At 50.8% G+C, this 20261-nt stretch overlaps 1 protein-coding gene across 1 annotated transcript in view; it reads right to left on the reverse strand.

Annotated features, from left to right (window-relative positions):
• The window catches only part of DENND3 (DENN/MADD domain containing 3), a 75160-nt gene that overhangs the window by 8291 nt on the left and 46608 nt on the right, over nucleotides 1–20261 (reverse strand). The window contains exons 14-20 of the mRNA XM_006879262.1: nucleotides 19412–19671; nucleotides 17694–17864; nucleotides 15554–15683; nucleotides 14059–14166; nucleotides 10095–10234; nucleotides 3339–3499; nucleotides 829–962 (exon numbers count right to left, since the gene is read on the reverse strand). Coding sequence (XP_006879324.1) covers nucleotides 829–962; nucleotides 3339–3499; nucleotides 10095–10234; nucleotides 14059–14166; nucleotides 15554–15683; nucleotides 17694–17864; nucleotides 19412–19671 — 1104 coding nt within the window. The remainder of the gene's footprint in view (nucleotides 1–828; nucleotides 963–3338; nucleotides 3500–10094; nucleotides 10235–14058; nucleotides 14167–15553; nucleotides 15684–17693; nucleotides 17865–19411; nucleotides 19672–20261) is intronic.

The raw sequence follows: 20261 nt of genomic DNA on the forward strand, positions 1-20261 counted from the left end.
CTGCAAACCCTCAATTTGTTAATAAAGCAAAATCTCTGATCACAATAAAATGAGACCTGCCTGTATAAGACTCGTTTCCACAGGAAAAGACACTTCTAACCACAGCCCATCTCACCATGGACACCAGGCCAACGGCTGGCTGTAGACCACATCTGTGCTCAACGGTGGTCAGAGACACAGCCCGGGGCCACGCAGGCCATCAAGTCTCCAGGGTGCTCGGGCAGATTCCCGCTGAGTCCACAGACTCTCACCACCCCCTGTGTGTGCAGAGCAGAGAGGACATGTCCTGTCCACCTATCGACATGAGCGAACAAGGCCCAGGGGCAGAGTTGGCTTGGGGACACCAGAACCAGGTCCACCCCTGGGAAAAATGCTCCAGCACCGCCAGGCGGAGTCGAGGAGGACCCCAGGAGCTGGTGGTGGTAATGGAGGCTGGACATGTACACTCAGGGACAAAGAGCTGTAAGACACAAGAGAGGACTGAGATTGAAAGAGACACTGGATGTGAGTAAAACCTGGGCAGAGGGCTGCCAGCTCCAATCCCACGGTGCATGGACCGCACCCCAGGGAGCCGCGGGCACGCCTGGCAGCAGCCTGGACTCTGGGGAAGGGTCTGTCTTGGATGATGGCATTATAAGGACCTTCTCTAAACACACAGATTTTGGCTGCCCCTGCCCTGCCTGTGCCAGTGTTCAGCCTCCCAGTGCCAACAGGGAGACAATCACCCCATTACTAAATAAAACATCACCCCTGTTTAGGAAGCCACTTCTGTCCCAGGGGCCTGTCACCAGATCTCCTTCCCTAGAGGCCCGGAGGCCAAGGACTTACAGCACCACAGGCGGCCCTGGTGGAGTCGGGCGGAGGTCAGCGAGCGGCCGGGCAGCTGGAACCTGCTGGTGACCCTCAGCGTGCTCACGCTCCACGCCAGCACCGTCCCGTCCCGGCTGCAGGAGTACACCTCGCTGGGCATGAGTGCCCGGGCAGCGCGGTCATGGGGAGAGAGGAGAGTCACCGTCAGACGGGCCCAGCAACAAGAGACCCACTCACGCGTGCAGAGCCAGCCATGCCAGGAAAACCCACGGCATGTGGCAACATTTGGTACCTGATGCAATCTACCAGTACTTACAATTCACCAAAAATGACATCTGATCCCTGCTCCACGTATCTACCACTTTGACAAAGCTCACTGTGGCAGAGATGAGATTCTAAGACTGGAAGTGCTTGGGGTTGAAGTGTCAGCTGAACCATCTGCAGGTGGCGTCACTGAGAGGACACTCCTGCCCTTCCTCGGCTGCCACTTCTTTAGTTTCTCACCTTCGCTGTCCCCCCAGGGTTAGTGGACGCCTCCCCAGAAGCGGCTCAGCAAGCCCTTCCGCCAAGGTGCCTCTGTAGGTTTGAACCTGTGACCTTTGAGTTACCGACTGAGCGCAGAGCCAGTGCAGCCCTAGACAACAGGGCTGTCCAGGGACGTGGCCTCCTGTCACTGTAAGGGGACTACACTGTAAGGGGACTTCTGTGTAAACTCTAATGTCGTTATTAGACCACTGACTCACCCAGCAGCAGACAGTTGCTCAATTTAACGGTCAGCACTCCCAGAGGACAGGGCACCGAGGACCAGGGGCCACTCCCACCCCACTCCCTGCCTATCTGGTTTCAGGTCTCCCATCCCAGCCGAGCAGGTCTGGGCACATTCCACCTGCCAGCCGGTGCCTGGATAGGAGGGGGCCGAGTATGGAGTGGCCAGCGTTGGATACCAGCCATTGGGTCCCAGGGGTCCTGCCCTTCCTTGGTGGGCGGCGCCTCCTGCTGCCCAGCCCAAGTGCACCAGGCCCAGTTCTCAGTGGGGCGTCCACACAGCTCGGAGAGCTGACACTGTAAAAATATTATTTCTTTTCTTTGTTAAGAATAAACAGGGCAATTCATCAGCTTGCGCAGCTCAAGGACAGAGCTGACCTTCTCCAGCCTGTACAGGCGTTCTCACCCTCCCTTCCTTCCGTGAGTTAAGAACTCAGGTGGCACTGTGATAAAGCATTCAGCTGCTAACCAAAAGCCCAGCAGTTCAAATCCAGCTGCCGTCCCATGAAAGAATGACGAGGCCATCCCGCTCTCATAAAGACGGGGTCTCAGAAACCCTGTGGGCAATTCTACTCTGCCCTGCAGGTCACTGTGAGTCAGGGACACAGACAGAGGGACAGCCCTGGGGACATACAGGCATGATGACAGGCTGATGGTCTTGGTTTTCTCTGCTGATCACACCCCAGGCTGGAGAGTGGGAGGAGGGACATGAGGAGCACCGGCACAGCCCACTGAAGGGCTGATCCACCCTTTGAGATGAACACACAGTAACGTGCTCAGATGGAAACCCAAAGCGTGGTGGATCAAGTATACCAGCAGTGCCTCGGAAGAAAAGCCTGGCAACCCATGTCTGAAAAAGCAGCCACTGAAAATCCTGTGGGCGGAGCTCCACACCGACACAACTCAATGATGTCTGAGCGTATTCTTGCATCTGGGGGATTCCAGAGCTCATTCGCCTCATCAATGACTGAAACAGGCAGGTGGCAGTGCCCACTGGGTGGGACAGGAAGTCAAGAAATGTGCCCTGGTTGGACAGGAAGTCAGGCAGTGTGCCCTGGGTGGGACAGGCAGGCGGCAGTGTCCCCTGGGTGGGACAGGAAGGAAGTCAGGCAATGTGCCCTGGGTGGGACAGGAAGTCAGGCAGTGTGCCCTGGGTGGGACAGGAAGTCATGCAGTGTGCCCTAGGGGGGACAGGCAGGTGGCAGTGCCCATCGGGTGGGACAGAAAGTCAGGCAGTGTGCCCTGGGTGGGACAGGAAGTCATGCAGTGTGCCCTAGGGGGGACAGGAAGTCAGGCAGTGCTCCACTCAGAACCTTCCACGGTGTGTCCAATACAATGGGTTTAAAAGTCACTAGAAATGTCTAAGCCAATGGAGTGCCTGATACGAGGGAAGAAAGGTTCCCTGTATACTGAATTGACGAGATTTAAAAAAAACTAGGGGCTTAGGAGGGGTACAACTGCATTAAAAAAAAATAAAATTATTCAATGTGAAAAATCAGATCTCCCTCAAATCCAGACTTGTAACTTCAGAAAGGTGAGAATGTACTAACCAACCACTCCCCCTGGAGGGACAAGCCCTCAGTATCCCCGGGACGTCCCCCAGAGGAGACTGGGCCCACGCATCAGCACACACGCCCTGAAGCAGGCCTAGCACGACAGCAGTGGGTCCCTCCACACAGACGCAGGCCGTGGGCTCTGACCTCTGCTGGCCCGCAGGGCTCCCATGCTGGCTGGAGGCCGGGGGCTAAGAGCAGACGCCTCACCTGGGCACCTTCTCTCCCTCGGGCACGAGTAACTCCACGACACTGGCACGGTGGTCAGTGAGCTGCTTGTTGCAAGACATGCTGTGGACGTTGATGATGTAAATGACCGAGTCTTCGGAGCCGATCCAGACCTGGCTCTGCTCTGCCATCACCATGCAGTTCTAGCCGGAGACAGAAACACAGGCTGCATTAACACTGACGGGACCCATGTCCCAGCGTCCACACAGCAGGGCCACGGCCAGCCGATCTTCAGACGTCCTGAAATTAGAACTTAAGGCTCCAAACCGTGAAGAGCCACACAAGCCTGGTGACAAACGCAGACGCATCTGACTGCACGTCTCCATCAATCTCCAAGGGTCGCCTCATCTTAAATCCCCAGAGGGTGTCGGGCAAAGAAAGTGAGCCCGCTGCCTCATTTCCTGTTTGGGATTAGCCTCACTTCCTCCAGGTGGAAACTGGAAGAAAACCATTTGACCGGTACCTGCAAAGACCCCTCAGTCATGAAACACAGATTTCAGATACCAAAGGTCAGATGACAGTGGTCAAGTGCTGGTCAGGACCCGTGTCAGGCAGAAACCCATCTGAGGAGGACAAGGCAAGGGTTTTCAGTGAAACAAGCAAGAGAGAGAGAGAGAGAGCGATGCTATGGACTGAAGGGCCTTCAAAGTCCTAGGAGAACAAGGCAGCTGCAAGTCTGGCTGTCATCTGTCTGACTGTGACACGAGACACAGCCATTTTCAGTGGCAGCTTTCAGTCAGAAGACAGATAGGTAATTGGTTCATTTCAGAATGACACATTTGAAAAAGCCCTTTCCTTTTAGGCCTCAACCTTAGGATTCCAATAAAATTACTTTGGGGTTGGAAGACAAAATGTGTTAGACAAAAGACTTTGAACTTCAAAGGGGAAGCCTTCTCTTAAGGTAATTATCCAAGTAGCAGAGGGTGCTACAAAATACCACCCTGTAACGTGATGTTAATGAAGAACCTCTGGTGGCCCAATGGTATGAAACTACACTGCCAAACCAAAGGCACATGGTTCAAGTCCACCAGCTGCTCCCCAAGGGAGAGATAGGCAACCCCCACTGCAATTTACTGCCTGTGAAACCCCACCTGAGGGTCAGTTATGAGTCGATTCCAACTCAATGGTATATAACAACAACAAAATCATTAAAAGTCTTTACAATGCTTATAACAAAGACTCAACAGAAAATAGTTAAATTTGAAATGCTATAGTTAGGTGCTATGGAGTTGAGTACGACCCATAGCAACCTTCAGCAACAGCTGAACCCTGTCCTACTCTGTGCCCTCCTAACACTCTAGGGCCCTTTGCAGCAGTTACTGTGTCCGTCCACCTGACTGAGGGTCTTCCTCTCCTTCGCCGACCCTCTGCCTTTGCAAGCATCATGGCCTTTTGCAAGGAATAGCCCCTCCTGACAGCATGCCCAAAGTCTGTGAGGCAAAGCTTCATCATCTTGGCCTCCAAGGAACACTCTGGCTGCACTTTTTCCAAGGTATATTTGTTTGTTCTCTTGGTTGTCCATGGAATGTTCAGTGCTCTTCTCCAACACCATAGTTCAAAAGCACCAATTCTTCTTCTGTCATCTTTATTCATTGTCCAGCTCTCTGATGCACAGCAAGTGGTTAGAAAGACCATGGCCTGGATCAGATGCACCTTAGTTCTCAAACTGACATCACTGATCTTCAATAAATTGGAGAGGGCTCTGACTACAGACTTCCCAATGCAATGTGTCTCCTGATTTCCTGACTGCTAGTACCAAGGATGTTGATTATGGATCCAAGTAAGATGAAAGCACTGACTACATCAGTCTTCTCCAGCTGGTCTGATGTTGCCTATCAGTCCAGTGGGAAGAATCTTTGTTTTCTTGCTGTTGAGATGCAGTGCATACTGAAGGCTGTGTTCTTAGATCTTCTGTAACAAGTGCTTCAAGTCCTCCTCACTTTCAGCAAACAAGGTTGTTCATCTGTATAACACAAGTTATTGATGAGATGAAGTTTAGAATAAGGATGGTGAAATTTCTCCTTCTAGGATATTACTTGGGGGCAGGTCAAAAGAAAGCCTTATTACACAGAAATAAAGACGTTGAACTACCATGAATCTTGTCTCACTAGAGAGTCATTATTTGGATAAAAGGGGAAAAATAACGTCACTGTGTCTGACTATCCTGCTCAAATGTACAGTTGGCCTCTCTCAGGCATAAAAGTGGCCTCTCCATCCCCTCAGAAGCTATATGACTCTGAGCTCATCATGTTTTACTTCAATAATTTTGAAAAGCAAATACTATGACCCAGATAGTCACAGTATTGTTAGATGACAAAGAAAGATAGCAAAATTGAACTTTTAGCTAGACTGATGAAAGACAAAAAAAGGTACAAATAATCAAAATAAACCTAAGGGGGACATTACAACTAATCCTACAGGAAAAAAAGATAATTATGACAAAATATTATGAACTAAATGTCAATAAACTGGATATCCTAGATGAAATGGCTACATTCTTAGAATCACATGACCAACTCAAGCTGACCCATGATGAAAGAGTTTTGATAGACTCATCACAAGTGAAGAGACCAGATCAGCTCAGTAACAATAGGAGGTTCTGGACAGAATCACTGGAGAATCCTACTGCTTAGAGACGCATTGACAGCGATACTATTCAGACTCTTCCAAAAGATAGAGAAAAAGAGAATATTTCTTAACTATTTCTATGAAGCAAACATACATAACTCTGACACTCAAATCAGATAAAAAATCAATGGTAAAAAACCACTACAGACCAATATCTCTTATGTATACAGATGCAAAGATCCTCAACAAAATACTAGCAAATAGAATCCAACTGCTTATGAAATGAGTCATTCACCAGGACCAAGTGGAATTTATTCCAGGAATGCAAGGATGGTTCACCATTCGAAAAGCAATCTCCAAGCCAGTAAAACAAAGGGAAAGAGCCACATATAAAGGTATCTGATTAATCCTTTTCTTGATAAAAGTCCTAAGGAAGATTGGGATAACAAGCAACTTCCTCAGTAGGATTCAGGGCATGTCTGAGAAGCTGAGAGCTAATACTCAATGGAGAAGACTAAGAGCTTTCTCTTTGAAATTAGGAGCAAGGACCAACTTCTATATAATCTTGTATTAAAAATACTAGAGCCACAAGACAAGAAAAAAAAAAGTATCCTGATTATAAAGAAGTAAAATTATCTCTATTCATAGATGATACTCTACTATATGTAGAAAATCCCAGAACCCACAACACAACTTAGAGAGTAAAAGAGGAAAGTTGGAGGGCACACACAAGGTCAACAAAAAAACAAAATAAATTTAAAAAAAAATGAGCCAAGGACTTGAGCAGCCATTTCACCACGGAGGACATTCAGGTGGCCACCTAACACATGAAAAACGCTTAGTGTCACTGTCTACCAGAGACTCACATCAGAGCCACAACAAGAAACCACTGTACTCCCACTCCCCCAGGACAGGAGCTCTGGTGCACAGCCCACAGGGAGCTGCATTCCTAACCCCAAGGGCATACCTCTCAAACAGTGTGAATCCATTAGCGTCTCAGCAGAAGGAAAACCAGAAACCTCCTCCCCCAATTCCAGCCTCAGGAACACAACCAACGATCAGCAATGAGAGTGAGCATCTGAGGGAGGATGGGCGAGATTTTAAAATAAACAGGAAAGAACAAATGCTGGTGAGAATATGGGGAAACCAGAACCCTCATCCATGGCTGGCAGGAATTTAAAACGGCACAGTTACTGTAGAAAACAGTGTGGCGGTCTCAGAAAACGAAAAAGAGGACTGAAACACAATGACCCAGAAATTTTACAAAAGAGAGACCCAAAGACATTAAAGAAGAGACTCAAAGAGACGTGTATCCAGTGTTCACTGCATCTGTTCCAAGCACCACAGGTGGGAACAAGCCAATGCCCATCAGATGTGCATCCAGTATTCACTGCAGCTGCTCCGAATACCACAGGTGGGAACAAATCAATGCCCATCAACAGACGTGTGGAAAACAAGATGTGGTCCATACAAGCCAGTGGGAAAAGCAAAGTCTGGATCCATGCTCTGGGATGGATGGAGCTGGAAGACATTATGCTGACTGGAATCTGCCCATCACAAAAGGACAATACTTTACGGCCACACTTGGACGAGCTCTGGCCGCGTCCTCACAGGGAGATTTGCTGCCAGCCCAAGATGGCGCCTCTCCAGTGGCTGCTCTGAGGGAAAACGACGGGCTCTCTCCTCCCATACGATTTACAGCTTCTGAAAACCCACTGGAGTGTTTGCTATGAACTGGTTCCAGCTCAACAGCAATGAGTGAGTGTTTTATTACATCAAAGGACAAGAAAAGGCAAATGTATAGAGACCAGAGCTTACCGGTGGCTACCAAGGGCAGAAGGGAGGAGGAAGGAGTTGACAGTGATGGGAAATTGCATTGATTAAGAGCAGGGCTGCCCAGATGATTAGTAATTATTGTCAATAGTTATAAACCTGTACAAAATTAAACTTTCAAGTGTTATGTGACAGATACATTCACAACAACAAAAAAAGAGAAATTGCTGAGGTTGCTTATACACAAAACAGCATCTCTGAGACTTGGTTCCTCTGTTTAGAGAGTCAAGGTCACAGATTCACGGCACTTCCGAATCAACTGGCCAAATAATATGTTTAGCATTCTATGTCCTAGAAGCCCTGGTGGTACAGTGGGTTACATGTTAGGTTGCTAACGGAGATGTCGGTGGTTCAAATCTACCAGGAAAAAAGACAAAGCAGCATCCTCCAATAAGACTTACAGCTTTGTTTACCTGATGAAGCGTTGTCAAGAGTCAGAGCCAACACAACAGCAATGCGTGGGCTCTCCTTCCCACCTCACTGGGTGGTGCCTGGGTCTCTGGCTCATGGTAAGGAACTGCACTGACAATGCAAAGGTACATGGTTTGAATGCACTAGCTGCTTTGCAGGAGAAGGATGGGCAATCTCCTCCTGTGTGACTTACTGCTTGTGAAAACCCGCCAGTCAGTCAGCTATGGGTCAGTTCCAACTCGATGGTACACAACAACAACAACAACAACAACTGTGCAATTAATTAAGGCACAACTGGCCTCTACCTGCCCAGAACAGGACAGGAGGAGGAAACGGCAGGCGTGTCTGACTGTCTCAAATACCTTCTATGCTGAAATCACAACTGGATGGGGCTTGGCTAGTGATTCCATAGAAGAATTTTTATCAAAAGAGGGGAAATACAGAACAGACTTTCCAATTCTAATGGGCTTCAGACTTTCTGGCCCCATGGAGGCTGGGGGAGCCCCTGAAACTAGTACCCTGCAAAAAATCTTTACATCTTAAACAAAAAATATCCACTGAAGTCTTCTTAAAACCAACAGTACTTTAGCTTAACCAGTAGAGAATGTCTGCCTGGGGCCGATCTTCTTTTAAGAACTATCTGCACCCACCAGATGCTCTGCTGGAGAAGGAGAGACAATCTCCTCCGGTACCAGTCAGATCTGATGTGACGGTACACACACACAAAATAATAACAATTAAAATAAAAAACCTTTAAAAAAATTTGTTTAAAAAAAGAACTATCTGGAAGGGAATGAATTGACAGCAAAAACTCGCTTCCACTCGTCAGTTCTAACTAACGGTGACTCTCTACTAGTTTCGAGGCCGTCAACCTTAAAGGACGGAGAAGGCGCCTCTTTCTCGAGGGATCGAAGGGTGGGTTTAAACTACCATCCTCTCATCGGCAGTCCAACACTTAACACAGCACACCACCAGGGATCCTTAAAGTGACAACAAAAATTCAGAAAATTAGAAAAGACCCTCAGGGGGCAGTGTTGTGTGTTAGAGAAGAAGGAACACTCAGAAAAGGGGTAGGAACGATCAACAGACTCTAAACGTCATGAGCATCACCGACATCACCGACCTGCTCAGACCTGAACGGCTCTGTCCTGCCGTGCGTGATCTCAAGAACAAAATAAACAGCACTTACCAAAAAAAGAGAAATAACTAAAAAGTTTCTATAGGAAGTATGCCTAATACTATGTTATGTAAATGCCCTAGGCTACTGCTTCACATGAAACATGGGAAGGCGATTAGCTGTCCCAGGTTACACGCAGCATAGGAAGGGGAGGAGGGCAAGAGACCCTGGGACAAAGCGATGAAGCCACAGGCAGGAGATGACCAGAAGTCAGCAAATCTGAACGGTCAACACCATTTAAGTGTGCACAGGACAGTAAACTCACAGTCCCAGAGCTAAAACAAAGCCTGGAAACTGTCGCTTCATTAATCAAGGACAAGTCTTTAAGCAGTAATGAGTCTTGAAAAACTCAAATTCATTGTAGTCAAGTGAAAACAAACTCACAGCTGACCCTTCAGTGGGTTTCTGAGGACGAGAATCACAGAGCAATGGCCCATCTTTCTCCCTCAGCGCCACTGGCGGATTCGAACTTGGAGTCTCTGTGGACTACACACCAGAACTCCAGAGCTCGCTGGGCTGGGTGATGGGCAGGGAGAGGGAGAAATACAGAATGGAACAGACATTAAACACCTAACTTTAAGGTCTGCATGGGGCCATGGAGTGACACGTAATGTGACACACACCCCAGATGTGGACGGCCAGGCCGGCTGGAGTTTCAAACGTCACCCCGGAAGCTCTGGAGGGTGGGGGTCAGGGCGCTCACCAGTCTGGGTACACCCACTCTGGAGGGTGGGGTTCAGGTCACTCACCAGTCTGGACGCACCCACTCTGAAGCAGTGCTGGTGAACTGTCCACGACGAGGCGTCGAATACCACCACCTTGCCTTCTCCTAACGCGCACCACAGCTTGGGCCGAGCGTCTGCGATTTTCTCGGCTGGATCGAGATGTCCTTGAAGAGGAGGAGCAACCGGAAAGGTTAGAGGAGAACCTTCTCATCAAGCAAGGCGCAGCGTGGGGACAGAGCTGCGCCCAAGGCTGGTCAGTGGAGTGCGGCACCAGGCTCTGGGCTGGCCAGGGCCGAGCAGCGGCTCCATGCAGACACTCACCTGGTCGCTGAAGCAGCGTGACCGCACAGGGCCACCCAAGTTCCTGCTCCTTCTGTTTTCAAGTAGCCTAAAGTCCTCAGTCTTCCAAATGGGCCATCTACTCCATTCACTAAGCTAACATGGATCTGTCTGGTTTAAATCCATTTCATTAAGCGTTCTCCATTTGTCCAGCCAGTAAACTTGAATTACCTAGTCCTTCCTGATTGGAAGCTCAGAGGACAGTCTGTTTTTAAAAACTATGAAACTACTCACTACTATTATGTGTCATAAAGTCGCCTGTGACTCACAGCAACCCTCTGATAAAGTCGCCTGTGACTCACAGCGACCCTCTGTACAACAGTGTTGAAGCCTGCCCTGTCCTGAGCCAGTCTCACTGACTACAACACACCTACCTCCATTGCTCCAGTTACCGTGTCAATTCATCTCATCCGGGGTCTTCCTCTCTGTGCTGTCCCTCCACCCTTCTGAGCATGATGTCCTTCTCCAAGGACCAGTCCTTCCTGGCCATGTGTCCAAAGTATGTGAGACAGAACTTCAAATTCCTAGCCTTCAAGGAGAAACTTCGTTTCAACCTAAGACAGACTAATTTGTTTTCTTGACAGTCCATGGTATGTTCAAGACTCTACTCCAACATCACAACTCAAAGGCAACCATTCTTCTTCTGTCATCCTTAGTCACTGTCCAGCTCTCTGTCACACAGCAAGTCATTACAAAGAGCATGGCCTGGATCAGGCGCACCTTAGTCTCTAGACTGACATCATTGCTTTTTAGTACTCTAGGGAGGTCCCTGATTTTCCCAACTCAATTCATCTTTTGATTTCCTGGCTGCTTGTGCCAAGAATGTTGATTGTAGAGCTGACCAAGCTGTAATTGTAAACAACCTCAATCTCTTCTCCATCTATCATGGTCCTGCCAACTGGAGTAGTGGTTAGAATCTTTCTTTGTCTTCTTGATGTTGAGCTTCAATCCATACTGAAGACTACAGACCTTGACCTTCTGCTGGAAGCACTTCAGGTCCTCCTCAGTTTCAGCAAGCAAGGTTGTGTCATCTGCATAACGTAGGTTGTTGATGAGTCTTCCTCCAATCTTGATGCCACATTCCTTCTCATAACACCCACCTTCCCTAATGATCTGTTCTGCATATAAATTGAATAGATAGAAAGATAGGAAACATCCCTGATGCACTCCTTTCCTAGTTTTGAACAATGCAATGTCTCCTTGCTTTGTTCTGAAGACTGCTTCCTGGTCCAAGTTATAGGTTTCACATAGCACAAACAAGTAATCCAGGATTCTCATTTCCCTCAAGGTTAGCCACAATTTATTGTGATTCACACAGTCAAATGTCTTTGCATAGTCAAAGAAACACAGATAGACATTCCTCTGGTACTCTTTCCTTTCTGCCAAGATCCATCTGATATTGCCTACAATGTCTCTAATGCTACAACCACTGGATCTAAAACAGTTTGGTTCATTCATATACCAGGATGAAAAATGTCCTTGTTTGTTGTGTTAAGAAATTTAGTAAAGAACCTTGAACACCTATCTCCTTCACCTGAGACAGAACAGGATGGTGCCCGCTAACGCTCCTGAACATTGTGGTCAGAGACTGTATAGCAGAAGCCTCATCAAAAGGGGGGAAATGCAGAACATAATTTCAGAGTTCGTCTGACATACTTTGGACATGTTGCCAGGAGGGACCGGTCCTTGGAGAGGGACATCATGCTTGGGAGGGTTGAGGGACAACGCAGGAGGGGAAGACCCTTTATGAGATGGATTGATTCGGTGACTGGGGTAATCGGGATGGGTGTGTCAGAGGCGGTGCGGTTGGCACAGGATAGAGCAGGGTTTAGGGCTGTTGTACACAGGGTCGCTATGAGTCGAAAACGACTCGACGGCACATAACAACAACAACAACAACATGGATTCAACTTCCTAGAGCCCTGAAGGCTGTGTAACAGTCTGACAATATTGTCCTGCGAGTCTTTAAACCTTAAATCAAAACTATGCTTCTTGATACTAAGTAACAGTTTAGCTTCACTAGCAAAGAACATTTACATACAGATCAAAGCGACAGCAGCAACCTGAATGCTTCAACAGGGACCAGACAGGGCAGTGTATTTATGTCGGTGGTAGAGAACAGGTCAGAAAAGAAGGCTCAGACCTGAGGAATGTGGTCAGCGACAATGACCCAGGCGAACTGGTGCACATTTTGTTGTGGATATCAACAAAAAAAATTAATCATGCTTTCAATTAAAAAATAGGAAACTCATGAAAAAAATACTAGAAATAAGAAAGCTAGTGGCATAAACCAAGAACCCTGACTAGGGCATCCAGCCAGACCCACGAGGACACGTGCGGCCCTACTCCCTCCCTGTCAAAAGCAGTGCCCGGCTTTACCGGCCCACCTGACCTTCAGTGAAGCAAGAAAACTTCTCCCGAGCGGACTGTTTCACTACAGACCCGTCTGTGTCCACCTGAAATGCAGCCTTCAGCCCAGTGAGCCGTGAGACAGCTGTGAGGTGACTCAGAAGTCCTCAGGGACTCCTAAGACAAGCCCACCACTCAGGGCCCCCGGTTCACAGCGACCTCGCAGGACAGAGTGGAGCTGCCCACATGGTTCCCAAAGCTGTGATCTTCATGGGAGGACACAGCCTCAGCCTCCTCCCAGGGAGCAGCTGGGGGACTCGAACCCCTGGCTTCTTGGTCATTGGACAAGTGCTAACCACAGCCACCCCAAGGCTCCTCTAGGTGCCCACTCCAGAACCCGACGCAGCACCAAGGCGTCAGGCTGTTCTGACTCTGAGCGGCCCCGAGCAGCCGAGTCAGACGCCCCGCAGGATCTCCCGGCAGTCCTGGTGCTGCAGGTCATGTGTGGGCAGTTCAAATCCACCAGCTGCTCCTGAAAGGATGGGCAGTCTGTAAATAAAGGTTTACAGCCCTCGACACCAGACAGAGCGGCGCCTGGAGCCAGAACCAACTCGGTAACAGGAGGTCTGGTCCAGGCCTGTTGTGTTTCATAAACCGCCATCTGCACGGAAGCGGACAGCCTCATCTTTCTCCCAGGGAGCAGGCGGTGGGTTCGAACCATCAATCTGTTGCCGGCACAGTGACAGGATTTTCACTCTTGTCCCTCTGAGAATCCCACATCTTCTTTCTGCACTGACCCTCTCTGGGCATCCCCCAGAGGTGCTGGATGTGACAGGGACCTGTGTCCACACTGAGGTACAGCAGTGCTGATGCCTCTCTCCTTCCTTGTCCTCGGGTGGCCTGTGCGAGGCCCCAGCGCTCACGGACAGGGGAGAACAGGCAGGTGCCTGAACAAGAGCTGAGCTGTAAGACGCACTGATGGGGCCGCTTCTGAGGAATGGACACCCAAGGGGACGTCACTTCATCATGGTGATGGCGGTGGGACAGTAACGTCAACAAGTCTTGTGTGCACGGAAGGGGCTGATACTTTGTGGAGGAAATGAATCTCTCATGGGCTTCTGCGTGGACCGGCCAGGGAGGAAGGGAGGACCCCACAGGACCTGAAGCTGCACTGTCCCCACACAGGGCCCCCCCTCAAAAGCACAGCACACCCGCCTGCACTCACTGTCCTGGGGGGGGGGCCCACTGAATCTAGGGTGTGCACCGTCCAACCGTCAGTGGTCAGCTGTGAGAGCCTCACCTGGCGTGTACAGCAAGACGTCAATGGCCTGCGGGGAGGTCTCGCCAGCGGAGGGATTGATCTTGTGCTTCAAGGTCTCCGAGGTGGCCTTCGGCATGGCCAAGGGCACTGCAATGCAAGTACAGATGTCAGTGTTCAGTCAGCACCCGGGTCACTGAGCTCCGTCCGCCCACAGCAGGGTCACAGGCCGAGGCATGCCCTCAGGGTTCCCAGAGCCGGAATCTCCAACTGACGGGCCTCTACACTGTCCCCCGGGCAGTCCACGGAGGAACCCCTGTCCTTAGCAGCAGGTACTTGTCCTCTGCACCACCAGAGCTCTTTACAGCTTGTTAGGACACACCAAAGTGTCCCCGGACATGGCCCGGTCCCGTGGGCACTGGGGAGAAAGACAGGTTGGTCCTTGGCTAAGAAGACAATGTGATGTCTACGGTCTACAGGCCTCCCCTCTAATGTCACCAGGACCACCACCCTGTTCAGAGAGGCCTGGTCCCACTGCACTAACCCGGGGGGAACGTCCACACTCCTGTCCATCTGTCTGTCCATTTGCCACCCTGGGCTCAGTGTCTAAGGGACCATCTGATGCATCTCATCAAGTGCCTTTCCCCACACCTCACCGATGCCCCCAACCCCCAGGGACATCACTACAACTGTCCCCACTTGTCAACTTCATGAGAAAGCTGTGGCCTGGACGTCCATCCTGCAGCCCCACACCCTCCAAGGGGCGTCGGCCAGGACCCCAAGGGTGCAGCTCCCCTGTGTCTCTGCTGACACGTCCTCCCTGCCACATCGACCGCATAGCTCTCAGATCATCCCGTAACTGAGGTTTACATTTCTCTTAAGGAGCCATGGTGGCACTGTGGAGTAAGCACTGGGCCGCTCACTGAAGGGCTGGCGATGTAAGCCCTCCAGCTGCTCCACGTGGGAAGGGTGAGACAGTCTGCAGCCTCAGAAACCCTACAGGACGGCCACCCCATCCTGCGGGGCCACCATGAGCCAGAACCCAATGGCAGCGTGTCTATCCAGACCTTGCGGCACAAACAGGACCACAGCAGCCCCCGGGCCAATCCTCAGCCACGGTAGGTTGACACAGGAAGGTGTCTGTGGGCTCCCCAGGTGGCCTGAGCTGAGAGGACTCCCCCGGAGCTGTGAGGAACACAGGGGCCAGTGACAGTCAGCGGTCATCTGCTGTGTTAGCTGGAGACTAAACAGTTTACAGAGGGACTGCAGGCGTATCTACAAGGGTCTGGGTGATGTAAACAGCTCAAGTGTGCTGTTTATTTCATTTTGTTCTTAAGGAGAAAAATGATGGATTGGTCATTCTGCGGCCCCAGGCTATGAGACATGCCCCTAGACCCTTGACCAGTGTCGTGGCAGTGCAGGTCTGACAGGACTGTGACCACAGCTTGAGGCACGTGGGATGGGGCGGGGGACCCCGAGTTGGTAACAAGCACGTGTCAGCTGGCTCCTGGGGCAGGGTACAGGCGTGTGGCCTTACTTTCACTCCTCATCTTATCAAAGACGGACAGTTTGGAGGCAGCATAGATGGCGTTCGAGGACTGCAGCGTGCCCACCACAGCGTCCATCAGCAGCACGTTGGTCAGTGCCTGCTGGATGTACTGCGGGTCCTAACAAGAAGCAGAAGGACTTCAACACAATGGCTGCATTCAAACAGGACTCCGCTCAAAGCAACAAGAAGGGCTTAAGGGAGAGGTACACTTGGCCTTGGCCTTGCAGTCAAGGACTCTTCCTCTCCATCTCAGTTAAGAAAGACATTCCCCATTCCCATCAGGAGTGGCAGGATTTCTCTGGGAGAGCCAGGCTTGGGATGCAGCCCTGTGTACCTGCTCAGATCTCTACAAGGGCCACACTGTCACTGCGCAAGCTGACAGGCATGGCTGTGTGCCAAGAGAACTCTACAAACACTGACATGCGCCCTAAGTCTTGGTCTGACTACACCGACTCCCACTAACTGCAGGCACACCTTACCGACACCATGGTTCAGTTCCAGACCACTCCCACAAAGCAGTTACCACAGTAAAGCGAGCTACAGGACTTCTCTGATTTTCTACACATCTAGTAAGTGTGGAGGAGCAGGACAGAAGCTGGAAACACAGCAAGCATGTCAAACAGGGCACCAGGGTGCAATGTGGGCACGGACTTGGGGACAATGTGGCACCGGGGCGTGATGTGGGCACAGACTTGGGGACAACAGGGCACCAGGGCGTGATGTGGGCACAGACTTGGGGACAACAGGGAGCAATGTGGGCACAGACTTGGGGACAACAGGGTGCAATGTGGGCACAGACTTGGGGACAACAGGGCGTGATGTGGGCACAGACTTGGGGACAACAGGGCATGATGTGGGCACAGACTTGGGGACAACGGGAAAGACAAGCAAGGTGCCAGGAACCCTCAGCCCTTGAGAGTGCAGCATCTGTGGATCATGGTGAAGCCAACACAACCAACCACGTGTGTCTGTGCAGGAAGGACCGTCGGGCCGAAGGCATAGGGCAGATGCTTGGCTCCAGCAAAGGGTCTGGGCCTGTCTCCCACTCCTGTTCTCCTACCCCTGACTTTCTGTAGCCATGGGGAACTCACCATCACAAAAGTAGCTGACAGTCTGTGTCTGTCCACCCCAAGGCAGGGATAGTTTGGCTAGCATTCCTCTGACCAATGGTGGGGCTGCCACAATCACCCCATGACTTGCCCTCTTGTGCCTCAGACACATCTTGTCTGGTCACACTGGCTGCTGACTCCGAAATTTGAGTTTGCTCTTGTCAAAGTCATCAAAATATTTGGCCCAGGGCCAATGAGGGGGCAGAAGCCGCACCTCGCAGGGTAGGGCCTCCCATCAGTGAGCTCCAAGGGTGAGAGCAGCTGAGGGCAGGTGCAGCCCAGACACCTGATGTTGACCTGCCAGATGGACGAGCCAAGCCCGCCCAGCTCCAATGCTCCCCGATGTCATCAGGCCACAAGAGGGCTGGCAGCCACCACTCGCCCACCCCACTCTCCTGACCTTGAGCTTCTCAGCACAGCGTCCCCCAGGCCACACACAAAGGACATCAGACCCACATCTCCCATGCCTCTAGGGAGCCTCTGGCCAGCTCAGTCCTCAGCTCCTTATCAGCTTTATTATTTAAGGACCCCTGGCGGTGTAGTGTTATGTATCCAGCCAATAACCAAAGGATCAGCAGTTCAAATCCACCCGCTGCTCCACAGGAGAAGAATGGGCAGTCTCCTCCCATGACTTACAGCCCTGGAGACCCGCTGTCAATGGGCTGTTTGTTTTTAGGGGTTTTTAAAATAATAATAATAATAGTAGTAATAATAATAATAATAATAATAATAATAATTTGTTATTATTATTATTATTAGACACACTCACAAGACAAAACCCAAAACAGACCAAGAGTACTGCCATCCCCTCAACTGCCCTCAGAGAGCCCGTGGGGAGGACCAGCATTGCATCCTGGGGCTTCAGGGAAGCAGACCTCACTCTCCTGCGTGGTGGCTGCTGAGTCCACTCGTAGTTTGGTCAGCAGTTGAGTGGTTCAGTCACTGCACCACCAGGACTCTGGAGTAAGAACAGAAGGCAAATGTCTCCCCCCCTCCCGCCCCCCAGCCCATCCTTGGACCTTGTGATCGTCCGACAGCTTCTTTCCGGCCCACATCTCCTTGACCATCAGGTGCCACAGGTCACACTCGGTTTTGAGGTTAGCTTCGAAGACATCTTTCCGGGAGATGGTTTTGATTTTTAAGGTGGGAATTCTCAGGAGCAGGAACGCCACCGTGGTGCTTTTGACTTCCTGTCAGGCCAGAGAGGTAAGAGGGTGAGCCGCCTCACACACAGATGGTGAGACGAGAGGAGGTGTCCTCCGAAGTTAGAGGAGGGGTCCTCTGGGATTTAAGGAGGCTCTGTGCCACATGCTAAGGGCAGGGTCTCCCAAGGGCCCTGAGACATCACAGCCAGAAAGGTAGAAGGGACTGGAACATTCTGGAAGAAGCCACTTGGGCTCACATGCCCATACAAGAGTAAGGAAGCAAACAGCAGCTCTGACAGGGGAAGGGAACCTCAGAGGGTCTGGCTAGGAGTCCTGGGACCAGCCAGAGTGACAAACGGGTCAGGGAGTGTGGCCAAAGGTCCATCCCTGCGGAAGGGCTATCCCTGAAGAGGAAAAGTCAGGTGATAAAAGTCACCACTTCTGGGATACGGGTGGAAGTGAGCCGGGGGCTGCTGGCCTGGTGTCTGGGAGCCAGAGGGCATCGTGCAGGAATGTGAGCTGTGAGACACCTTCAACACAAGGCCACCCCACTGGGCTCTTGTGCACTGTGGCAGTGACACATCTCTGCAGTGTTGCAAGTCTGTTACCAGGAACTCAGCTTCCCTAGACCATGGTCTTTATTCCGATCCAGCAGCCTCAACTCTGCCCGCCCTGCATACACGCTGGCCCACCTACATCAGCAACAGCTGCGGGAGCCATCTCTTCCTCACGCAGACAGGGCATGTTACGTCTACCCACGGAGAACTGGCTAGTCTCAGCGTCCCACTGAGCAGATTTCAGTACAGACTCGGACTCTCACCACCAGGAGAAGAGGAGGCGGAAAACAGACAGGTACGTCCCTCAGGGCCAGACACTCCTCTTGGACGCAGGGCTTTTATCTTGTAGTTGACTGGGAATCTGTCTGAACTCGGGGATTGTACTTGCTTTTAACCTGAATTACAGAAGCTCTCTAAACTGAAGGGTTTTGTCTTGCTGTGAATCTGAATTATGGCTTGTTAACATCCATAATAAACCCTGTATCTGTCAGTACAGCTCTGTCAAGTCTGTGTGGTCATTGATAGGGGTTTCAGACCTAGTGCAGGAGCGTGGGAGGGCAGGGCTCCACTCAGGGGAATTAGTTTTGCGTGTGGATGCTGTTGATGGGGACGGTACTCCTTGCCGAATTCATAGAAGTTGGACTCTGCCCTTTCCACATTGCCCATGTTCTAATTCCAATCTTCCAACCCTTCTAGGAGGAAGTCTGCAACGCAGGTGACAGGTCATGAGGACGAGGCCTCAGTGATGTCATTCACCCTGCACACAGCTGCAGTTCACTTCTGACCTGCTTCTAAGAGCACGCAGTTAGGGGAAGAACTAGGCAACACGCTCTTACATTCACTCCCCTTAAATGCAGGAGAACAGGCTACCAGTGAAAGGAGAGAGGCCGGAAGCACTTCACGCTGATGCATTCATCCTCACAGCCTGGTTATAAGGAAGTGCCACCTGCCCATTCTCCAGATGAGAAGACTGAGCCCAGCCCGCCAGGGCACACAGGCACTGTGCTCCACCTGGGCCTGGTGACCACCCCTCACCTCTATGTTCCGGAAGGTGGAGATCTCCACGAAGCCCGGCCGCCCCTCAGTGAGCAGGAACAGGCGCTTCTGGGTCATGGCGATCTTGCCCACACCGCGGTTGGTCTTGACTGCACCGGACAGCTTGTAGACACACTCGCTTTTGTCCAGGTACTCCACGACCTCCACGGGCAGGCTGACCGCCTGTGCTTCAGCCTCTGTCTCCTTCCAGCAGTTGTAGAAGTCTCTGAATGTGTCGGGGTCAATCTGCTTCTGGTGCCCTAGGTTTTGTAAGAAAAGAGGGCTTCTTAGTACCACAGCCATAGCTGGGCGTCAAACACTTTCTCTCACCTGGAGAAAAGGCTTTGCCTTCCAGCACCTCCCAGTTACTGTGTTTTTCAGCTTGAAAGTCTGTGGCAAGCCCGAGTCCAGCAAGTCTATAGGCACCATTTTCCCAACATGTTGTGCTCACGTGGGTCTGTCCCCATCCTGGTCATTCTCACACTGTGCAAACCTTCCACCACACTACACACTCGACCGATCACACTGTAAACACAGCACTTAAATCACCAACTCATGACTGACAAGTCAGAACCAAATCATAGCTGACCTTCCCAGGCGTTTTCAGAGTTTGTAAATCCCAGAGGAGGAGACTGCCCATCTGCCTCCCACTAAACAGTAAGAATTAACACTTATTAACATTAGATGCTGGGAACATTCATTTCACAGCTATACACCTTACTTAGCCTTGTTGTTGTTGTTGTTATATGCCATCGAGTCGCTTGTGACTCATAGTGACCCTATGTACAACAGCTCTAAACCCTGCTCTATCCTGTGCCAATCTCACTGCCTCTGACACACCCATCCCGAT

This window comes from Elephantulus edwardii, unplaced genomic scaffold (assembly GCF_000299155.1).
Source record: "Elephantulus edwardii isolate Elephantulus edwardi_28Jun2011 unplaced genomic scaffold, EleEdw1.0 scaffold00003, whole genome shotgun sequence".
In the NCBI taxonomy this organism is placed as follows: Eukaryota; Metazoa; Chordata; class Mammalia; order Macroscelidea; family Macroscelididae; genus Elephantulus; species Elephantulus edwardii.